The 17,343-nt window shown below is 44.6% G+C and overlaps 1 protein-coding gene across 18 annotated transcripts in view; it reads right to left on the bottom strand.

The window, feature by feature from the left end:
- Positions 1–6,572: 6,572 nt before the first annotated feature.
- The window catches only part of LOC110503378 (unconventional myosin-XVIIIa), a 172,253-nt gene continuing 161,482 nt past the window's right edge, over positions 6,573–17,343 (bottom strand). For 14 of the 18 annotated variants that reach the window (XM_036961666.1, XM_036961665.1, XM_036961664.1 and 11 more), the window contains 3 exons: positions 13,188–13,307; positions 9,868–11,442; positions 6,573–8,721 (listed from right to left, as the gene is read on the bottom strand). In XM_036961666.1, the coding sequence (XP_036817561.1) occupies positions 9,876–11,442; positions 13,188–13,307 (1,687 nt within the window). In that variant the 3' untranslated portion in view covers positions 6,573–8,721; positions 9,868–9,875. Of the gene's footprint in view, positions 8,722–9,863; positions 11,443–13,187; positions 13,308–17,343 lie in introns of all 18 variants that reach the window. The other 4 variants (XM_036961668.1, XM_036961667.1, XM_036961652.1 and 1 more) reach the window with 3 other exon arrangements.

Raw genomic sequence — 17,343 nt, forward strand, 5'->3', positions numbered from 1 at the left:
TACAGAATGGTGTCGTCTGCGTTGAGGTGGATCAGAGAATCACCAGCAGCAAGAGCGACATCATTGATGTATACAGAAAAGAGTCGGCCCGAGAATTGAACCCTGTGGCACCCCCATAGAGACTGCCAGAGGTCCGGACAACAGGCCTTCCGATTTGACACACTGAACTCTGTCAGAGAAGTAGTTGGTGAACCAGGCGAGGCAATCATTTGAGAAACCAAGGCTGTCGAGTCTGCCGATGAGGATGTGGTGATTGACAGAGTTGAAATCCTTGGCCAGGTTAATGAATACAGCTGCACAGTATTGTCTCCTATCGATGGCGGTTAAGATATCGTTTAGGACCTTGAGCGTGGCTGATGTGCACCCATGACCAACTCGGGAAACCGGATTGCATAGCGGAGAAGGTACGGTGGAATTCGAAATGGTCGGTGATCTGTTTGTTAACTTGGCTTTCGAAGACCTTAGAAAGGCAGGGTAGGATAGATATAGGTCTGTAGCAGTTTGGGTCTAGAGTGTCTCCCCCTTTGAAGAGGGGGATGATCGCGGCAGCTTTCCAATTTTTGGGAATCTCAGACGATACAAAATAGAGGTTGAACAGGCTAGTAATAGGGGTTGCAACAATTTCCGCTGATAATTTTAGAAAGAGGTTTTCCAGATTGTCTGGCCCGGCTGATTTGAAGGGGTCCAGATTTTGCAGCTCTTTCAGAACATCAGCTATCTGGATTTGGGTGAAGGAGAAATGGGGGAGGCTTGGGCAAGTTGCTGTGGGGGGTGCAGGGCTGTTGACCGGAGTAGGGGTAGCCAGGTGGAAAGTATGGCCAGCCGAAGAAAAATGCTTAGTGAAATGATCAATTATCGTGGATTTATCGGCGGTGACATTGTTTCCTAGCCTCAGTGCAGTGGGCAGTTGGGAGGAGGTGCTCTTATTCTCCATTGATTTTACAGTGTGCCAGAACTTTTTGGAGTTTGTGCTACAGGACGCAAATTTCTGTTTGAAAAAGCTAGCCTTTGCTCTCCTACCTGCCTGTGTATATTGGTTCCTAACTTCCCATGAAAAGTTGCATATCGCGGGGGCCATTTGAGGAGCAGTACCTGGCTATCTGCTGCACCGTGCTCCTAGTTACACAAGGAGTAGTACTTGACTATCTGCTGCACTGCTCCTAGTTACATAAGGAGTCGTACTTTGCTATCTGCTGCACTGCTCCTACTTACATAAGGAGCAGTACCTGACTATCTGCTGCACTGTGCTCCTAGTTACATAAGGAGTCGTACTTTGCTATCTGCTGCACTGCTCCTACTTACATAAGGAGCAGTACTTGACTATCTGCTGCACTGTGCTTCTAGTTACATAGGGAGCAGTAGTTGGTAATTTGATGCACTGTACTCTTAGTCAAGTACTGCTCCTTATGTAATTATCTGCTGCACTGTGCTCCTAGTTACATAGGGAGTAGTACCTGACTATCTGCTACACTATGCTCCTAGTTACATAAGGAGTAGTACTTAACTATCTGCTGCACTGTGCTCCTAGTTAAATAAGGAGCAGTACTTGACTATCTGCTGCACTATGCTCCTAGTTAAATAAGGAGCAGTACTTGACTATCTGCTGCACTGTGCTCCTTGTTACATAAGGAACAGTAGTTGGTAATTTGATGCACTGTACTCTTAGTCAAGTACTGCTCCTTATGTAACTATCTGCTGCACTGTGCTCCTTGTTACATAAGGAGCAGTACTTGGCTATCTGCTGCACTGTGCTCCTAGTTACATAAGGAACAATACTTGACTATCTGCTGCACTGTGCTCCTAGTTACATAAGGAGCAGTAGTTGGTAATTTGATGCACTGTACTCTTAGTCAAGTACTGCTCCTTATGTAATTATCTGCTGCACTGTGCTCCTTGTTACATAAGGAGCAGTACTTGGCTATCTGCTGCACTGTGCTCCTAGTTACATAAGGAACAGTACTTGACTATCTGCTGCACTGTGCTCCTAGTTACATAAGGAACAGTACTTGACTATCTGCTGCACTGTGCTCCTTGTTACATAGGGAGCAGTAGTTGGTAATTTGATGCACTGTACTCTTAGTCAAGTACTGCTCCTTATGTAATTATCTGCTGCACTGTGCTCCTAGTTACATAGGGAGTAGTACCTGACTATCTGCTACACTGTGCTCCTAGTTAAATAAGGAGCAGTACTTGACTATCTGCTGCACTGTGCTCCTTGTTACATAAGGAACAGTAGTTGGTAATTTGATGCACTGTACTCTTAGTCAAGTACTGCTCCTTATGTAACTATCTGCTGCACTGTGCTCCTAGTTACATAAGGAACAGTACTTGACTATCTGCTGCACTGTGCTCCTAGTTACATAAGGAGCAATACTTGACTATCTGCTGCACTGTGCTCCTAGTTACATAAGGAACAGTACTTGACTATCTGCTGCACTGTGCTCCTAGTTACATAAGGAACAGTACTTGACTATCTGCTGCACTGTGCTCCTAGTTACATAAGGAGCAGTACTTGACTATCTGCTGCACTGTGCTTCTAGTTACATAGGGAGCAGTAGTTGGTAATTTGATGCACTGTACTCTTAGTCAAGTACTGCTCCTTATGTAACTATCTGCTGCACTGTGCTCCTAGTTACATAAGGAGCAGTAGTTGGTAATTTGATGCACTGTACTCTTAGTCAAGTACTGCTCCTTATGTAACCATCTGCTGCACTGTGCTCCTTGTTACCTACGGAGCAGTATTTGACTATCTGCTGTACTGTGCTCCTAGTTACATAAGGAGCAGTACTGGCCATCTGCTGCACTGTGCTCCTAGTTACATAAGGAGTAGTACTTGACTATCTGCTGCACTTTGGTCCTAGTTACATAAGGAGCAGTACTTGGCTATCTGCTGCACTGTGCTCCTAATTACATAAGGAGCAGTACTTCACTATCTGCTGCACCGTGCTCCTAGTTACAAAAGGAGCAGTACTTGGCTATCTGCTGTACTGTGCTCCTAGTTACATAAGGAGCCATACTGGGCTATCTGCTGCACTGTGCTCCTAGTTACATAAGGAGCAGTACTTGGCTATCTGCTGCGCTGTGCTCCTATTTAAATAAGGAGCAGTACTTGACTATCTGCTGCACTATGCTCTTAGTTACATAAGGAGCAGTACTTGACTATCTGCTGCACTGTGCTTCTAGTTACATAGGGAGCAGTAGTTGGTAATTTGATGCACTGTACTCTTAGTCAAGTACTGCTCCTTATGTAACTATCTGCTGCACTGTGCTCCTTGTTACCTGAGGAGCAGTACTTGACTATCTGCTGCACTATGCTCTTAGTTACACAAGGAGCAGTACCAGGCCATCTGCTGCGCTGTGCTCCTAGTTAAATAAGGAGCAGTACCTGACTATCTGCTGCACTATGCTCTTAGTTACATAAGGAGCAGTACTTGACTATCTGCTGCACTGTGCTTCTAGTTACATAGGGAGCAGTAGTTGGTAATTTGATGCACTGTACTCTTAGTCAAGTACTGCTCCTTATGTAATTATCTGCTGCATTGTGCTCCTTGTTACATAAGGAGCAGTACTGGGCTATCTGCTGCACTGTGCTCCTAGTTACATAAGGAACAGTACTTGACTATCTGCTGCACTGTGCTCCTAGTTACATAAGGAGTAGTATTTGACTATCTGCTGCACTTTGGTCCTAGTTACATAAGGAGCAGTACTTGGCTATCTGCTGCACTGTGCTCCTAGTTACATAAGGAACAGTACTTGGCTATCTGCTGTACTGTGCTCCTAGTTACATAAGGAGCCGTACTGGGCTATCTGCTGCACTGTGCTCCTAGTTACATAAGGAGCAGTACTTGGCTATCTGCTGCGCTGTGCTCCTAGTTAAATAAGGAGCAGTACCTGACTATCTGCTGCACTATGCTCTTAGTTACATAAGGAGCAGTACTTGACTATCTGCTGCACTGTGCTTCTAGTTACATAGGGAGCAGTAGTTGGTCATTTGATGCACTGTACTCTTAGTCAAGTACTGCTCCTTATGTAACTATCTGCTGCACTGTGCTCCTTGTTACCTGAGGAGCAGTACTGGGCTATCTGCTGCACTATGCTCTTAGTTACACAAGGAGCAGTACCAGGCCATCTGCTGCACTGTGCTCCTAGTTACATAAGGAGACTATTAGATGAGGAGACTATTATTTCTGTCAGTGACTAACTAGGATGCAACCTTAATCTTTTGGGACATACAGTTACTGTGGTGGTTGTGGCTACTCCCACACAGTAAACAAGGTTTCCCTGCTAATAGCTGTTGTGTTGAAGATGATGAACAAAGCACTACTGAATACATGGTAGGCTAAACACTGTAATAGTGCCGGGTCTCTCCTTTGCTGTATAGTGAATCCCTCCATCTGTCCTCAGACTAAAAACCATTTGCCATGAAATGTTCATAAGAGAGGGAACAGATTTCTTTGAAAACAAGATAAAGGTCATAGTCAATATGAACTCGTGTTCCTGTTTTGAAAGGCCTCAGAGTCAGGGTCAGTGATACTGTTGACATTTCTCAAAGCTGCAGGAAACATCAAAGTGGATGCATGAGAGAACAGAATTTATTTATCTTTTCCTTTCATTTATTTTTTTCCACAGCATGCCCTCCAGAAATGTTTAGTACAAGACTATTTTCTAATGTGCATATTTAAGTCTGAAAAGAGAGACCGGAGCTTGGAGGCTGAAACACCAATGCAGAAAATATCAAACAAAAACCCACAGATAGAAGAAAATTACAGTCTGGAGTCATCATTTATTTACAATATATTAAACTGTAATGCAAAATTATTACTTATAACAAGTGGTCATTTTGTTCAATAACGAAAATAAACATGAACTATTTTGAAAGCTAGTATGAATCAATAAATACATATATATATATATATGTATATATATACAGTGCCTTGCGAAAGTATTCGGCCCCCTTGAACTTTGCGACCTTTTGCCACATTTCAGGCTTCAAACATAAAGATATAAAACTGTATTTTTTTGTGAAGAATCAACAACAAGTGGGACACAATCATGAAGTGGAACAACATTTATTGGATATTTAAAACTTTTTTAACAAATCAAAAACTGAAAAATTGGGCGTGCAAAATTATTCAGCCCCTTTACTTTCAGTGCAGCAAACTCTCTCCAGAAGTTCAGTGAGGATCTCTGAATGATCCAATGTTGAACTAAATGACTAATGATGATAAATACAATCCACCTGTGTGTAATCAAGTCTCTGTATAAATGCACCTGCACTGTGATAGTCTCAGAGGTCCGTTAAAAGCGCAGAGAGCATCATGAAGAACAAGGAACACACCAGGCAGGTCCGAGATACTGTTGTGAAGAAGTTTAAAGCCGGATTTAGATACAAAAAGATTTCCCAAGCTTTAAACATCCCAAGGAGCACTGTGCAAGCGATAATATTGAAATGGAAGGAGTATCAGACCACTGCAAATCTACCAAGACCTGGCCGTCCCTCTAAACTTTCAGCTCATACAAGGAGAAGACTGATCAGAGATGCAGCCAAGAGGCCCATGATCACTCTGGATGAACTGCAGAGATCTACAGCTGAGGTGGGAGACTCTGTCCATAGGACAACAATCAGTCGTATATTGCACAAATCTGGCCTTTATGGAAGAGTGGCAAGAAGAAAGCCATTTCTTAAAGATATCCATAAAAAGTGTCGGGTAAAGTTTGCCACAAGCCACCTGGGAGACACACCAAACATGTGGAAGAAGGTGCTCTGGTCAGATGAAACCAAAATTGAACTTTTTGGCAACAATGCAAAACGTTATGTTTGGCGTAAAAGCAACACAGCTGAACACACCATCCCCACTGTCAAACATGGTGGTGGCAGCATCATGGTTTGGGCCTGATTTTCTTCAGCAGGGACAGGGAAGATGGTTAAAATTGATGGGAAGATGGATGGAGCCAAATACAGGACCATTCTGGAAGAAAACCTGATGGAGTCTGCAAAAGACCTGAGACTGGGACGGAGATTTGTCTTCCAACAAGACAATGATCCAAAACATAAAGCAAAATCTACAATGGAATGGTTCAAAAATAAACATATCCAGGTGTTAGAATGGCCAAGTCAAAGTCCAGACCTGAATCCAATCGAGAATCTGTGGAAAGAACTGAAAACTGCTGTTCACAAATGCTCTCCATCCAACCTCACTGAGCTCGAGCTGTTTTGCAAGGAGGAATGGGAAAAAATGTCAGTCTCTCGATGTGCAAAACTGATAGAGACATACCCCAAGCGACTTACAGCTGTAATCGCAGCAAAAGGTGGCGCTACAAAGTATTAACTTAAGGGGGCTGAATAATTTTGCACGCCCAATTTTTCAGTTTTTGATTTGTTAAAAAAGTTTGAAATATCCAATAAATGTCGTTCCACTTCATGATTGTGTCCCACTTGTTGTTGATTCTTCACAAAAAAATACAGTTTTATATCTTTATGTTTGAAGCTTGAAATGTGGCAAAAGGTCGCAAAGTTCAAGGGGGCCGAAAACTTTCGCAAGGCACTGTATATATATATATAGATATATATATATATAAATATTAATGTGTACAGTCCGCAATGTTATGTTCACTAATTTCTTTGTTTTCATTTTTCCCCCAGGTGTTTTATGATGACTCAGGTTTAAGAGTATCATATAACAACATCATAAAACAGAAAATTCCTTTTAAAAGTCACGTTGACTGCATAGAGCAGGGTTTCCCACACGCGGTCCTGGTTTAGTGTTTCCCCTGCACTACTCAGTGGATTCAAATCACCAACTCATCATCAAGCTTTGATTAGCTCAATCCGCTGTGTAGTGCTGGGGCAAACACCAAAACATGCACCCGGCGGAGGGGCAGGACCGAGTTTGGGAAGCCCTGGCATAGAGAACAAGGGGATGTGATAGACGAGTGTCTTTAAAAATCATGTGTAATACAATCACACCAAACTTATCCCTTCACGCAGAGTATCAACAAAATCCTTTCTGTCCCGCTTGCCATGTACAGATGGATAATACACATTTTGGCAGGCCTGCTAAATTCATTAACGCTAATTCATAAATACTAAAGAGACAGCCGAAGGGTTCATTGTAACGCCAAGCAACCGTAAAAGTGTGGGTCTTTAATATCTTCCTGGTTAAACTGTTGCGCTGTTATAAAGGGTAGCATTGGTTCAGGACAGAATACTGATGAATCCTACATGACAAATAGGCTTCAGGACCACTGAAAAGGATTTGAATGCAATATATCCAGTTTACAGAGTGGTGGATTTAACATGCTGGTTGAGGAGACCTAATCCTCACCATGTGTAATCCAGTATGGTATGGTCCAAATGTGGGTGTTGAAGGAGATATAAACTAAAGACAAACCACCATAAAGCATGGTGTTGAATATCATTCCCTTTGGAAAGCAAAGCACATCAAATGGAGAGAAAAAACAAGTGAAAAGCATAAGAACAACAACAACCACAATGACAGAGAGAAAAAAACAGCTGAGCCAAAGACCCTCCCCCAAAAGCATTTCTGCAAAGTACTTAGTTCAATTCAAGTTGAAATCATATGAGACAAAGCATTTCATAGGATACACTACACTCAAACCTCCTGGAAATCATGTCCTTGATGGCAGCACTCTTGAAAACAAATTCTAATTGTAGATTAAAAAAGGAAGAGAAAGGACTGAAGCTTCATCACAAGCAGTTTGGTGCTGCAGCTCTCTTCTGTTGTCTTCCCGTTAGGCAAAAACAAGTCATAAAAAAACAAGCAGATGAGCCGATGAAAGCGTCTTTGTTCGGTGTGGCGCAGCGTGGCACTGCAGACAGAATCTAAGCACAGCTGTGTGGGTGCCAGCTGTAGAGGACCCTACTCATATCAACGGCACTTCTCCCAAAAATAAACTCTGGTCTTTTTTTTACCAGGACGAGCAAATAAGAAATAACACAGTGTACACACCTAGTTGCAACAAAGTATTTTTTGGTATTTATTTTCTCCCTCTTTTTTTCTTGTTTTTTTTTCTTTCTTGTCTCCCAATGCAGTGATAAAACATCAGGGAACATAGCTACAGTTCCTTGGCTCAGTTCCAACCATGATCATGATCAAATCTAGGAAGGAGGAGACGATGGCTCCAGCCAAGCAGCAGCTGTCCTCATGCAGCTAGCAGAGACAAGAAAGACAAGTCATTATTAATGGAGGTGCTGTTCAACTGGAGGGGCCAGATCCAAGATGGAGACACACAGTCACATGTGACTGGTGAAATACATTAAGACAGGGATGGCCCAGTGGAGTGGAGTAAGAGAAACCATTGGTGTTGTGTACTGTACACTGATGTACTATGGCACCTTCTCTAGACCTTAGCAATGCAAGCTGTTTTGTAATAGTAGAATAATAATGACAGTCATAGTATCATTGCCATGTTGCAGGGTTAGAAGAACAGAGTGGTTGTGAGTGTGTGCACGTGTGTGATAACAGCACAGTGAGTCCAATCATGCACCACTGGGGCCCTCTCAACATGCAGCCTGTGTTGGCTGGTGTGTGTGTTAACTACGTTGTCTCAGAGGGCTTGTCTTCACTGTCACTGTTGTTCAGGTAGCTGCCGCGTGTATATCTGGAGTGGAAGGACCCTTGAGACGCACCACCTTCTTTTTGTTCTTCCTCCTCTTCTTCCTCAGATTTGTCCGAGCAGAAACGTCTTCGGCTAGGAGGACTGGAAGGACAGAGAAAGAAAAAGGATCAAAAGACAACTCCTGAGGATAGTTGGGACACAGTGGGGCACGATCATTACCAAACATCGATCCAATGTTCTTATCCTTTATGTAATGTTAGACATTATAAAATGTACACAAACACATGCACGGATGCATACTACCGTAGCTTTAGTCATAAAACTAAAGTAGGTCCATTTGTATACCATTTTTTAACAAAAAAACGTATTACACTGAGAGAATGTGATGGATTCTGGTTCTGGTTTGTGGTTGAATGAATCTGCTATGCGCTGTGGCTTCCTCTCCAAAAACAGAAGAATGGCACACCTACAGTGCACTGGCTGGCTTCAGTACCCTCTCTCTGTCATTAGATAGTCTTCCTGCAGCCTACCGCTATTGCTAGTCTGAACAGGATTTAACATGCAGGCCTGCTTAAATAATGCAAACCTAGTGTTAATTACTGTCAATCGGGCATCTAAAAAGAACTTGCTGCTTGTGTAAATCGATGCAGTGGGTCTAATTACGGCCAGAGTTAATGGGGCTGCAGGGGAAATCTATGGTGGCCGTCTTAATTGACGACCCCTGGTATTTTCTTATTTCCGGGGCCATAAATCAGGCTGACGTTTGGGTGGAGAACTAGTGAGCAGCACTACGGCTACACCCAAGTCAGCTTTGTCTTTTCCTCCGATCTAAGCCCCTGCTGCTAGGCTAATCGGCATTGTAATGCATCCACAACACGCTTATCTCTCTCCCTCACCCCCACCCCCTCTCTGAATTACAGCAGTGCAAAGCAATGTCACAATGATTGCCATTGAAGAGATGCAAATTCAAATTGCTTTCTGATGAGCTCTCGTGAATTAAGGACCTCAATTAGTATTTAGGAATTGAGAGTGTAAATAGAAAACAAAAATGTCTTAAGATGAGCCAAGTGAAATTGTACATCTCTACAGTAATGATGATGCACTGTTGAAGCACTAACAGGAATAGGTCAAGTAAGTCAAAGTGATGCAAAGGTGACTGGATATTTAGGTTATATTATATTGTACTCAGGAGAGGATTGACTGAGCAACCTCTCTCTGTGGTTAGACCACAACACCATGCAGTGGACACACTCCTACACTCCACACCAGGCAACAGGCATCACCTACTGCCAGCCTCAGTCACTGTCCGGTCTGTACAGATACTTCATCATCAGGTTGTCCACTTTCTTCTTCCTATTCTTCTCCTCCTTCTTGTTAGGAAGGAGCTGCCCTTCAGCAGGCGTCCCCGCCTCCCTCTCCCCCTCTGGGCTAGAGGCCTGGCGGCCAGGGGCTCTCTTCACACTGTTGGAGCTTTTGTAGGAGATGGTAGAAGCACCAGAGCTGGAGCTAGACTCTGAGTCAGACTCTGAATCCAAGGATGAGGATGAAGAAGAGGACTCCTTTTTGGACATCTTTTTGGACTTCTTGCCTTTGTTCTTGGAGCTGCCCTTCTTGCTGCAGCGGTCATCATCGGAGCCGTCTGACTCGGAGCTGTGGCTCCTCTTCTTCTTCTTCTTCTTGCCTTTGCTCTTCTTTCCACTGTGGCTGCGGCTGCGGCTGCTCATACTGCTGGAGGACCTCCTACAATCCACGGCCGACGCTGAGCGTCTCAGACTGCTGGTGCTGCGCCCGCTGTCCGCCTCCCTGTCGCCTCTCCCCCTAACGCTAAGCACACTCTTCCTGTTGTCCTCTGTGTCGTCCTCTTTCCTCCCTGCCTCGGCCTCTGAGTCTTCCAGGCTGGTGCGTTTGAACTTGATGGGTTTGAAGTTGAGCACCTCGTTGATGGCCTTCTCCAGGTCGGGGTCCAGGTAATTGCGGTGGCTGACGGTGGCCGGCTTGATGTCCGAGGTGTCAGGGAGCTCGTCATCATCTCTGTAGGAGCGGGCGGGTGGCGGGGGCATGGACAGGCTGCGTCCCGAGGAGGAGTGGGGGCTGTAGGCCGAGGAGCGCTCAGTGAAGGCCACGCTGTGCCCGTCCTCCATGTCATCAAACTCGCTGAGGCGGCAGCTGCGGAAGTCAGATATGCGTGAGTCAGCACGGCTTACGCTGCCAGGGCTCCTGCCCCCAGAACGACGACTAAGAGAGGGGCTGCTGGGGCAGCGACCACTTCTTCCATATGACTCGTCCGTACGGTGTGCGGAAGTGCTGCGGCGGCTCAGGGGACTGGACATACCCAGGCTGATGGTCGACTTGGTGTCGTCCGCTGGGCTCAGGCCACAGCGTGTGGTGGCAACGCAGGCCCGGCTGGGGGCCATGGAGGACACAGTGGACTCTTTGTCGAAGTCTCCCCAGCGGCTGTCCATGCCCTTCCTAGCCCTGCTGGTGGCTTCAGTGTAGGCCTGGGAGATAACTGAGCCACGGTCATCATCATTCCCAGTCTGCTGGGACTTCCTCCAGGAGCTGGAGCTGACTGAGTAGGAGTCACCCTGGGGTGATGAGCATTTGGGCTTGGCCTTACGGAAGGAGGTGATAGACTCCTGAGAGTCCTGTTCCTTCTTGAGGGAACTGAAGAGGGAGCTGTCGTCCCCTTTACCTCCGATGGAGTCATTGATGTTGGAGCGCTTCCTGTAGCTCAGGGAACTCATCACAGACACTGGCCTGCTCTGATCTACCTCTTTCTCTTTGCCCTCTTTGTTAAACTCTTTCCATTCCTTACCCTCTTTCCACTCTTTCCCTTCCTTTGCGTCTACGTTTACGGCAAATCTAGAAAGAGGGAGGGAGGGAGGAGTGGCAGGACAGAAAAAAGTTGAAGTAGATGGAGGAAGTGGAAGAGGAGGAAGAGAGAAATAATGATAGATGAATTACAAACTTAAAAAGGAGAGATGAATGATAGGAATAAACAGGAATAAGATGAGCATAGATTGAACTTAGCAGGAAGAAAGTAAAGACAAGTAGATATAACAATGATTCAAACTAATGTGGGGTAGAGAATGTCTGTTTGAATTCACAACTTCAACACAGAAAAAAAACAGATGCACAAGATACAAATTTAAGATATGTACTGACTCGAGAAATACCCTCAAACAAAATGTCTTGTTCAAATCAATTCCTTTATGCAAAATCAAAGTCTCTGTTTTGAACTAGTTTAGTAGGGGGGGGGGGGGGGGTATTCATTTGAATTTCATGTTTGTAAATGTTAGAAATAATTATAGTCAAGCATCTCATTGTGGTTAAATATGTTGAGTGATTCAGCAAGAGAGCTGGACACACACTTCACACTTGTGTGTGTTTCCGTCTTAACCAACACACAGAACTGAGATCAAGGAACTGAGCTCTCCTGAAGGAAGGGAAGATGTCTGTGGGGACACACAGTTACGAGAGATTTAAAAACTCTTACAAGTATTTCAAAGTTGTGAGCAGCTGAAGTGGGGGTGTGGGACAGACAAATCTAGGGCAATCGAAGCTGTCAGACACATCCATTAATCTCAGGGAGAGGGGAGAACGGGAGAGCGAGGAAGAGGAGGGGGGAAAGAGGAGGGGTGTAGGTATGCATGCCAGCTGGCCACTGGGCATGTCGATAAAACTGCCAGGGAGGCGACTGTCATCAAGGCAGTGACAATAAAAGACAAAGAGGCTGGAGGAAACACCAGTAATAATAATAATAACACCTCCCTATGTCTAGCCAAGTGTTCCAGTCTAATTGTTTTATCTGCATTGGGAGCTAAGTGCTAGGCTGGACGACGTCAACATCCTGATAGGGGGGGACTGGACACTAAAACCAGTTTGGGCTGCTCTGTAAGCAGGGGGAATGTGCGTGTGTGTGGTAAAGAAGCAGTGGTGAAGACAGGACCTTAGTGGTGAAGACAGGACCATAGTGGTGAAGACAGGACCATAGTGGTGAAGACAGGACCATAGTGGTGAAGACAGGACCATAGTGGTGAAGACAGGACCATAGTGGTGAAGACAGGACCTTAGTGGTGAAGACAGGACCTTAGTGGTGAAGACAGGACCTTAGTGGTGAAGACAGGACCTTAGTGGTGAAGACAGGACCATAGTGGTGAAGACAGGACCATAGTGGTGAAGACAGGACCATAGTGGTGAAGACAGGACCATAGTGGTGAAGACAGGACCTTAGTGGTGAAGACAGGACCGACAGGACCTTAGTGGTGAAGACAGGACCTTAGTGGTGAAGACAGGACCTTAGTGGTGAAGACAGGACCTTAGTGGTGAAGACAGGACCTTAGTGGTGAAGACAGGACCATAGTGGTGAAGACAGGAACCATAGTGGTGAAGACAGGACCATAGTGGTGAAGACAGGACCATAGTGGTGAAGACAGGACCATAGTGGTGAAGACAGGACCATAGTGGTGAAGACAGGACCATAGTGGTGAAGACAGGACCTTAGTGGTGAAGACAGGACCTTAGTGGTGAAGACAGGACCTTAGTGGTGAAGACAGGACCTTAGTGGTGAAGACAAGACCTTAGTGGTGAAGATGTGCCATACTGACCTGGAGCTCTTGAGGCTGCCGTCATCTGAGAGGTTCTTGGTAGATCCCTTGTTTTTGGACAGCCAGGACTTGACCCCGTCCACACAGTCTTCAATCTCCAAGTCAGATGAGTCTCCCTCACTGTGTGGGGGGGGGGGGGGGGGACAAAACACAACATCAGTGGGAGGACAGGGTGGGAGTAGAGGAAAAGAGAGGTGGGGAAGAGCTGAAAGAGTGATGGAGAAAATGTATAAAGAGGAAGAGGGAGAGGAGATGGAGGGAGGGGTGAGAGAGGGATGGAGTGAAGTTGAAGAGAGAAGGAGAGGGGGGGGAGAAGGATTCTGTAGTATTGGAAGTTAGTGAGGCAACCAAGGAGGACCACATAATTGAATTAGGAGAGAAGACAATAGAAAACCACATGCACTAGACCACAGGAGCTCTAGGAAACACACACATCGCCGCACTTGTTGTCACTGTTAGGAGTGTTATCACTGTGGCCCTGTGGTTAGCTGGCAATGGGGCACAGTTTGTCCCCCAAAGAGGACTCAATTCCATTCACTCTGATCCAAAGCCACTCAAGTTAAGGTGGAGCACAAGGAGAGAGACCAGGAATGAGATGAAGTGGAAACTGAAGAGAATGGGCACAAAACGTAGGGATTTTCACTTTCATCTCACCCACTTATCTATTCCCTCCACAGCCCCCAAAGTTGCGGTTGAGCTCTTGACAAAATGATTTGGTGCACAGCTTGGGTGCTGAGCTGTTTTCTCTCTAAATTATCATTATGGCGTCGACAGCCTACTGCGAAGCGTGAGGAGAAATGGAGGGTTGTCAGAAATTTGACACGGTTGAAAAGAGCATGACACTCATTAAGTGCCGTCAGAGCCCAATGCTCATGTGGTGCTGCGAAATTAAGGTGTTACAGCTTAATAATAAAACTGAGACATCGATCGGGGGTGGTTCAAAATCTCCACATCTGCTTTTAAAAACCTCTTATCTTGCTGTGGAGTAGAGAGAAAATAGCTTTTTCAGGACGTATACTGCACAAGACCCACCAGCACATACAGTAGCTACAATTAAAATCGTTAAGAGGCAGAGATACAAAAGCATCCCCTGATCGTAGAATGGTCATAACTAGGCAGCTCTGTTTTAAACTGTACAATAACTTCAAATACTAGGCACTAAGATGGCAGTGTTTATAAGGGAAGGAGAAGGTTGGGAGTCGAGATAAAAGCATTTCTCTAGGAGGGAAGCTGTAATTAACTTTGCAGGTCATGCCTGGCCTATTTGACAATGTGGGGACGTTCAGTGAGAATTGTTATTGTGACAGAGTGAGCGGATGGCTTTGGCACAGAGGCCTTGTCAATATGGGGGCAAAGAAAGAATGAAGGAGACCTGGGAAAAAACAAGCTAAAGTTAGCTAACCGGTGCAGACAATTCCATGGCTGTTAACTCATCTCCTCTCCTCCGAGATAAAACAAAAAAATATACAGTGGGGCAAAAAAGTATTTAGTCAGCCACCAATTGTGCAAGTTCTCCCACCATACTTTGCAAATAAATTCATAAAAAATCCTACAATGTGATTTTCTGGATTTTTTTTCTTCTAATTTTGTCATAGTTGAAGTGTACCTATGATGAAAATTACAGGACTCTCTCATCTTTTTAAGTGGGAGAACTTGCACAATTGGTGGCTGACTAAATACTTTTTTGCCCCACTGTATATATATATATATAGAAACATCTCTTCTATTTGTGTCTTTGTTGGGCTTTGCGAGTCAACTCGTCCCCAGCCTCTTAAGATTTGTCTTTTATCCATTCACTTATCTGCCAACATACTGCTTAGAAGAACTATCGCCGCCCCAGGAATACTAAGAGCACTGATGTTGCTTTAAAGAAAGAAAAAAATCAAAAAACCTAAATTGTTTAAGAATCTTTTTTTGGGGAAGGCTGGTATTTTTTTCTCTTGACCCTGATTACATCACCAGGGGAAAATTACATTAGCTGTCATTATGCAAAATCAATGTCAAAAAACCTCTGTACAAAATAGTCAAAAATCCATTAATTCAAGGAGAGAATTTCCTTAAGCACTAATTTTTTATTCATTTATACAAGTACAATCCTGTTGAGATTCAAATGTTTTTGGGGGGTGAAGGAGACCTGTCCACGACTTGAAGGATGTGCTTCTCTTTCCCCTTGTGCATTTTGTCCAAGGAGGAGCCAGTGGGTAAATGGAGGTGATGCATTCAGATCACAGAGGCCTTCCTTCCCCCGGGCCGGGGCCAAAACAAACCGACGGGATGACGGACCCTTTATAATCGAGCGCTTCACACATGGTGTCACACACGATTTATATCCTTGACCGCCATACCATTAGTTAAGCCGTGCCGAGAGCCCAGGGGAGGCAAACAAACACAGCGTGTGGAGGGAGACATTAATTGTCTGTGACAATCTTTCTCCATTGGTTGTACATCTCTGTTACACACTATTACATTCATCATTAGCTCCTATGGATCCTCTTCTGCTTCCTCCGCCCTGCTCCTCCTTGATGTCCCTGAGTCTTACAAGCGTCTGTGTTGATATTAAGAGCATTTGGGCTTTTATAAGGCAGCTCAGCCTAGACAGCAGCTCCCTATGGGGGTTCAACACAGCCAGCCAGCCAGGCATCAAATCAACTTTTATTTGTCACATACACATGGTTAGCAGATGTTAATGCGAGTGTAGCAAAATGCTTGTGCTTCTAGTTCCGACAGTGCAGTAATATCTAACAGTAATATCTAACAAGCAATCTAACAATTCCCCTAACAACTATCTAATACACACAAATCTAAAGGGGTGAATGAGAATATGTACATGTAAGTATATGGATGAGCGATATAGGTGCAATAGATGTATATACTGTACTTTATACCATGTGATTAGAGTAATGTAAGATATGTAAACATTATTAAAGTGGCATTATTTGGAGTGCATTGCATAAAGTGACTAGTCATCCATTTATTAAAGTGGCCAGTGATTGGGTCTCAATGTAGGCAGCAGCCTCTCTGAGTTAGTGATGGCCTTGAGATAGAAGCTGTTTTTCAGTCTCTCGGTCCCAGCTTGATGCAAATCAAATCAAATCAAATCAAATCAAATCAAATTTTATTTGTCACATACACATGGTTAGCAGATGTTAATGCGAGTGTAGCGAAATGCTTGTGCTTCTAGTTCCGACAATGCAGTAATAACAAGTAATCTAACTAACAATTCCAAAACTACTGTCTTGTACACAGTGTAAGGGGATAAAGAATATGTACATAAGGATATATGAATGAGTGATGGTACAGAGCAGCATAGGCAAGATACAGTAGATGGTATCGGGTACAGTATGTACAAATGAGATGAGTATGTAAACAAAGTGGCATAGTATAGTATAAAGTGGCTAGTGATACATGTATTACATAAGGATACCGTCGATGATATAGAGTACAGTATATACGTATGCATATGAGATGAATAATGTAGGGTAAGTAACATTTATATAAGGTAGCATTGTTTAAAGTGGCTAGTGATATATTTACATCATTTCCCATCAATTCCCATTATTAAAGTGGCTGGAGTTGAGTCAGTGTCAGTGTGTTGGCAGCAGCCACTCAGTGTTAGTGGTGGCTGTTTAACAGTCTGATGGCCTTGAGATAGAAGCTGTTTTTCAGTCTCTCGGTCCCAGCTTTGATGCACCTGTACTGACCTCGCCTTCTGGATGATAGCGGGGTGAACAGGCAGTGGCTCGGGTGGTTGATGTCCTTGATGATCTTTATGGCCTTCCTGTGACATCGGGTGGTGTAGGTGTCCTGGAGGGCAGGTAGTTTGCCCCCGGTGATGCGTTGTGCAGACCTCACTACCCTCTGGAGAGCCTTACGGTTGAGGGCGGTGCAGTTGCCATACCAGGCGGTGATACAGCCCGCCAGGATGCTCTCGATTGTGCATCTGTAGAAGTTTGTGAGTGCTTTTGGTGACAAGCCGAATTTCTTCAGCCTCCTGAGGTTGAAGAGGCGCTGCTGCGCCTTCTTCACGATGCTGTCTGTGTGAGTGGACCAATTCAGTTTGTCTGTGATGTGTATGCCGAGGAACTTAAAACTTGCTACCCTCTCCACTACTGTTCCATCGATGTGGATAGGGGGGTGTTCCCTCTGCTGTTTCCTG

This window comes from Oncorhynchus mykiss, chromosome 24 (genome assembly GCF_013265735.2).
Source record: "Oncorhynchus mykiss isolate Arlee chromosome 24, USDA_OmykA_1.1, whole genome shotgun sequence".
In the NCBI taxonomy this organism is placed as follows: domain Eukaryota; kingdom Metazoa; phylum Chordata; class Actinopteri; order Salmoniformes; family Salmonidae; genus Oncorhynchus; species Oncorhynchus mykiss.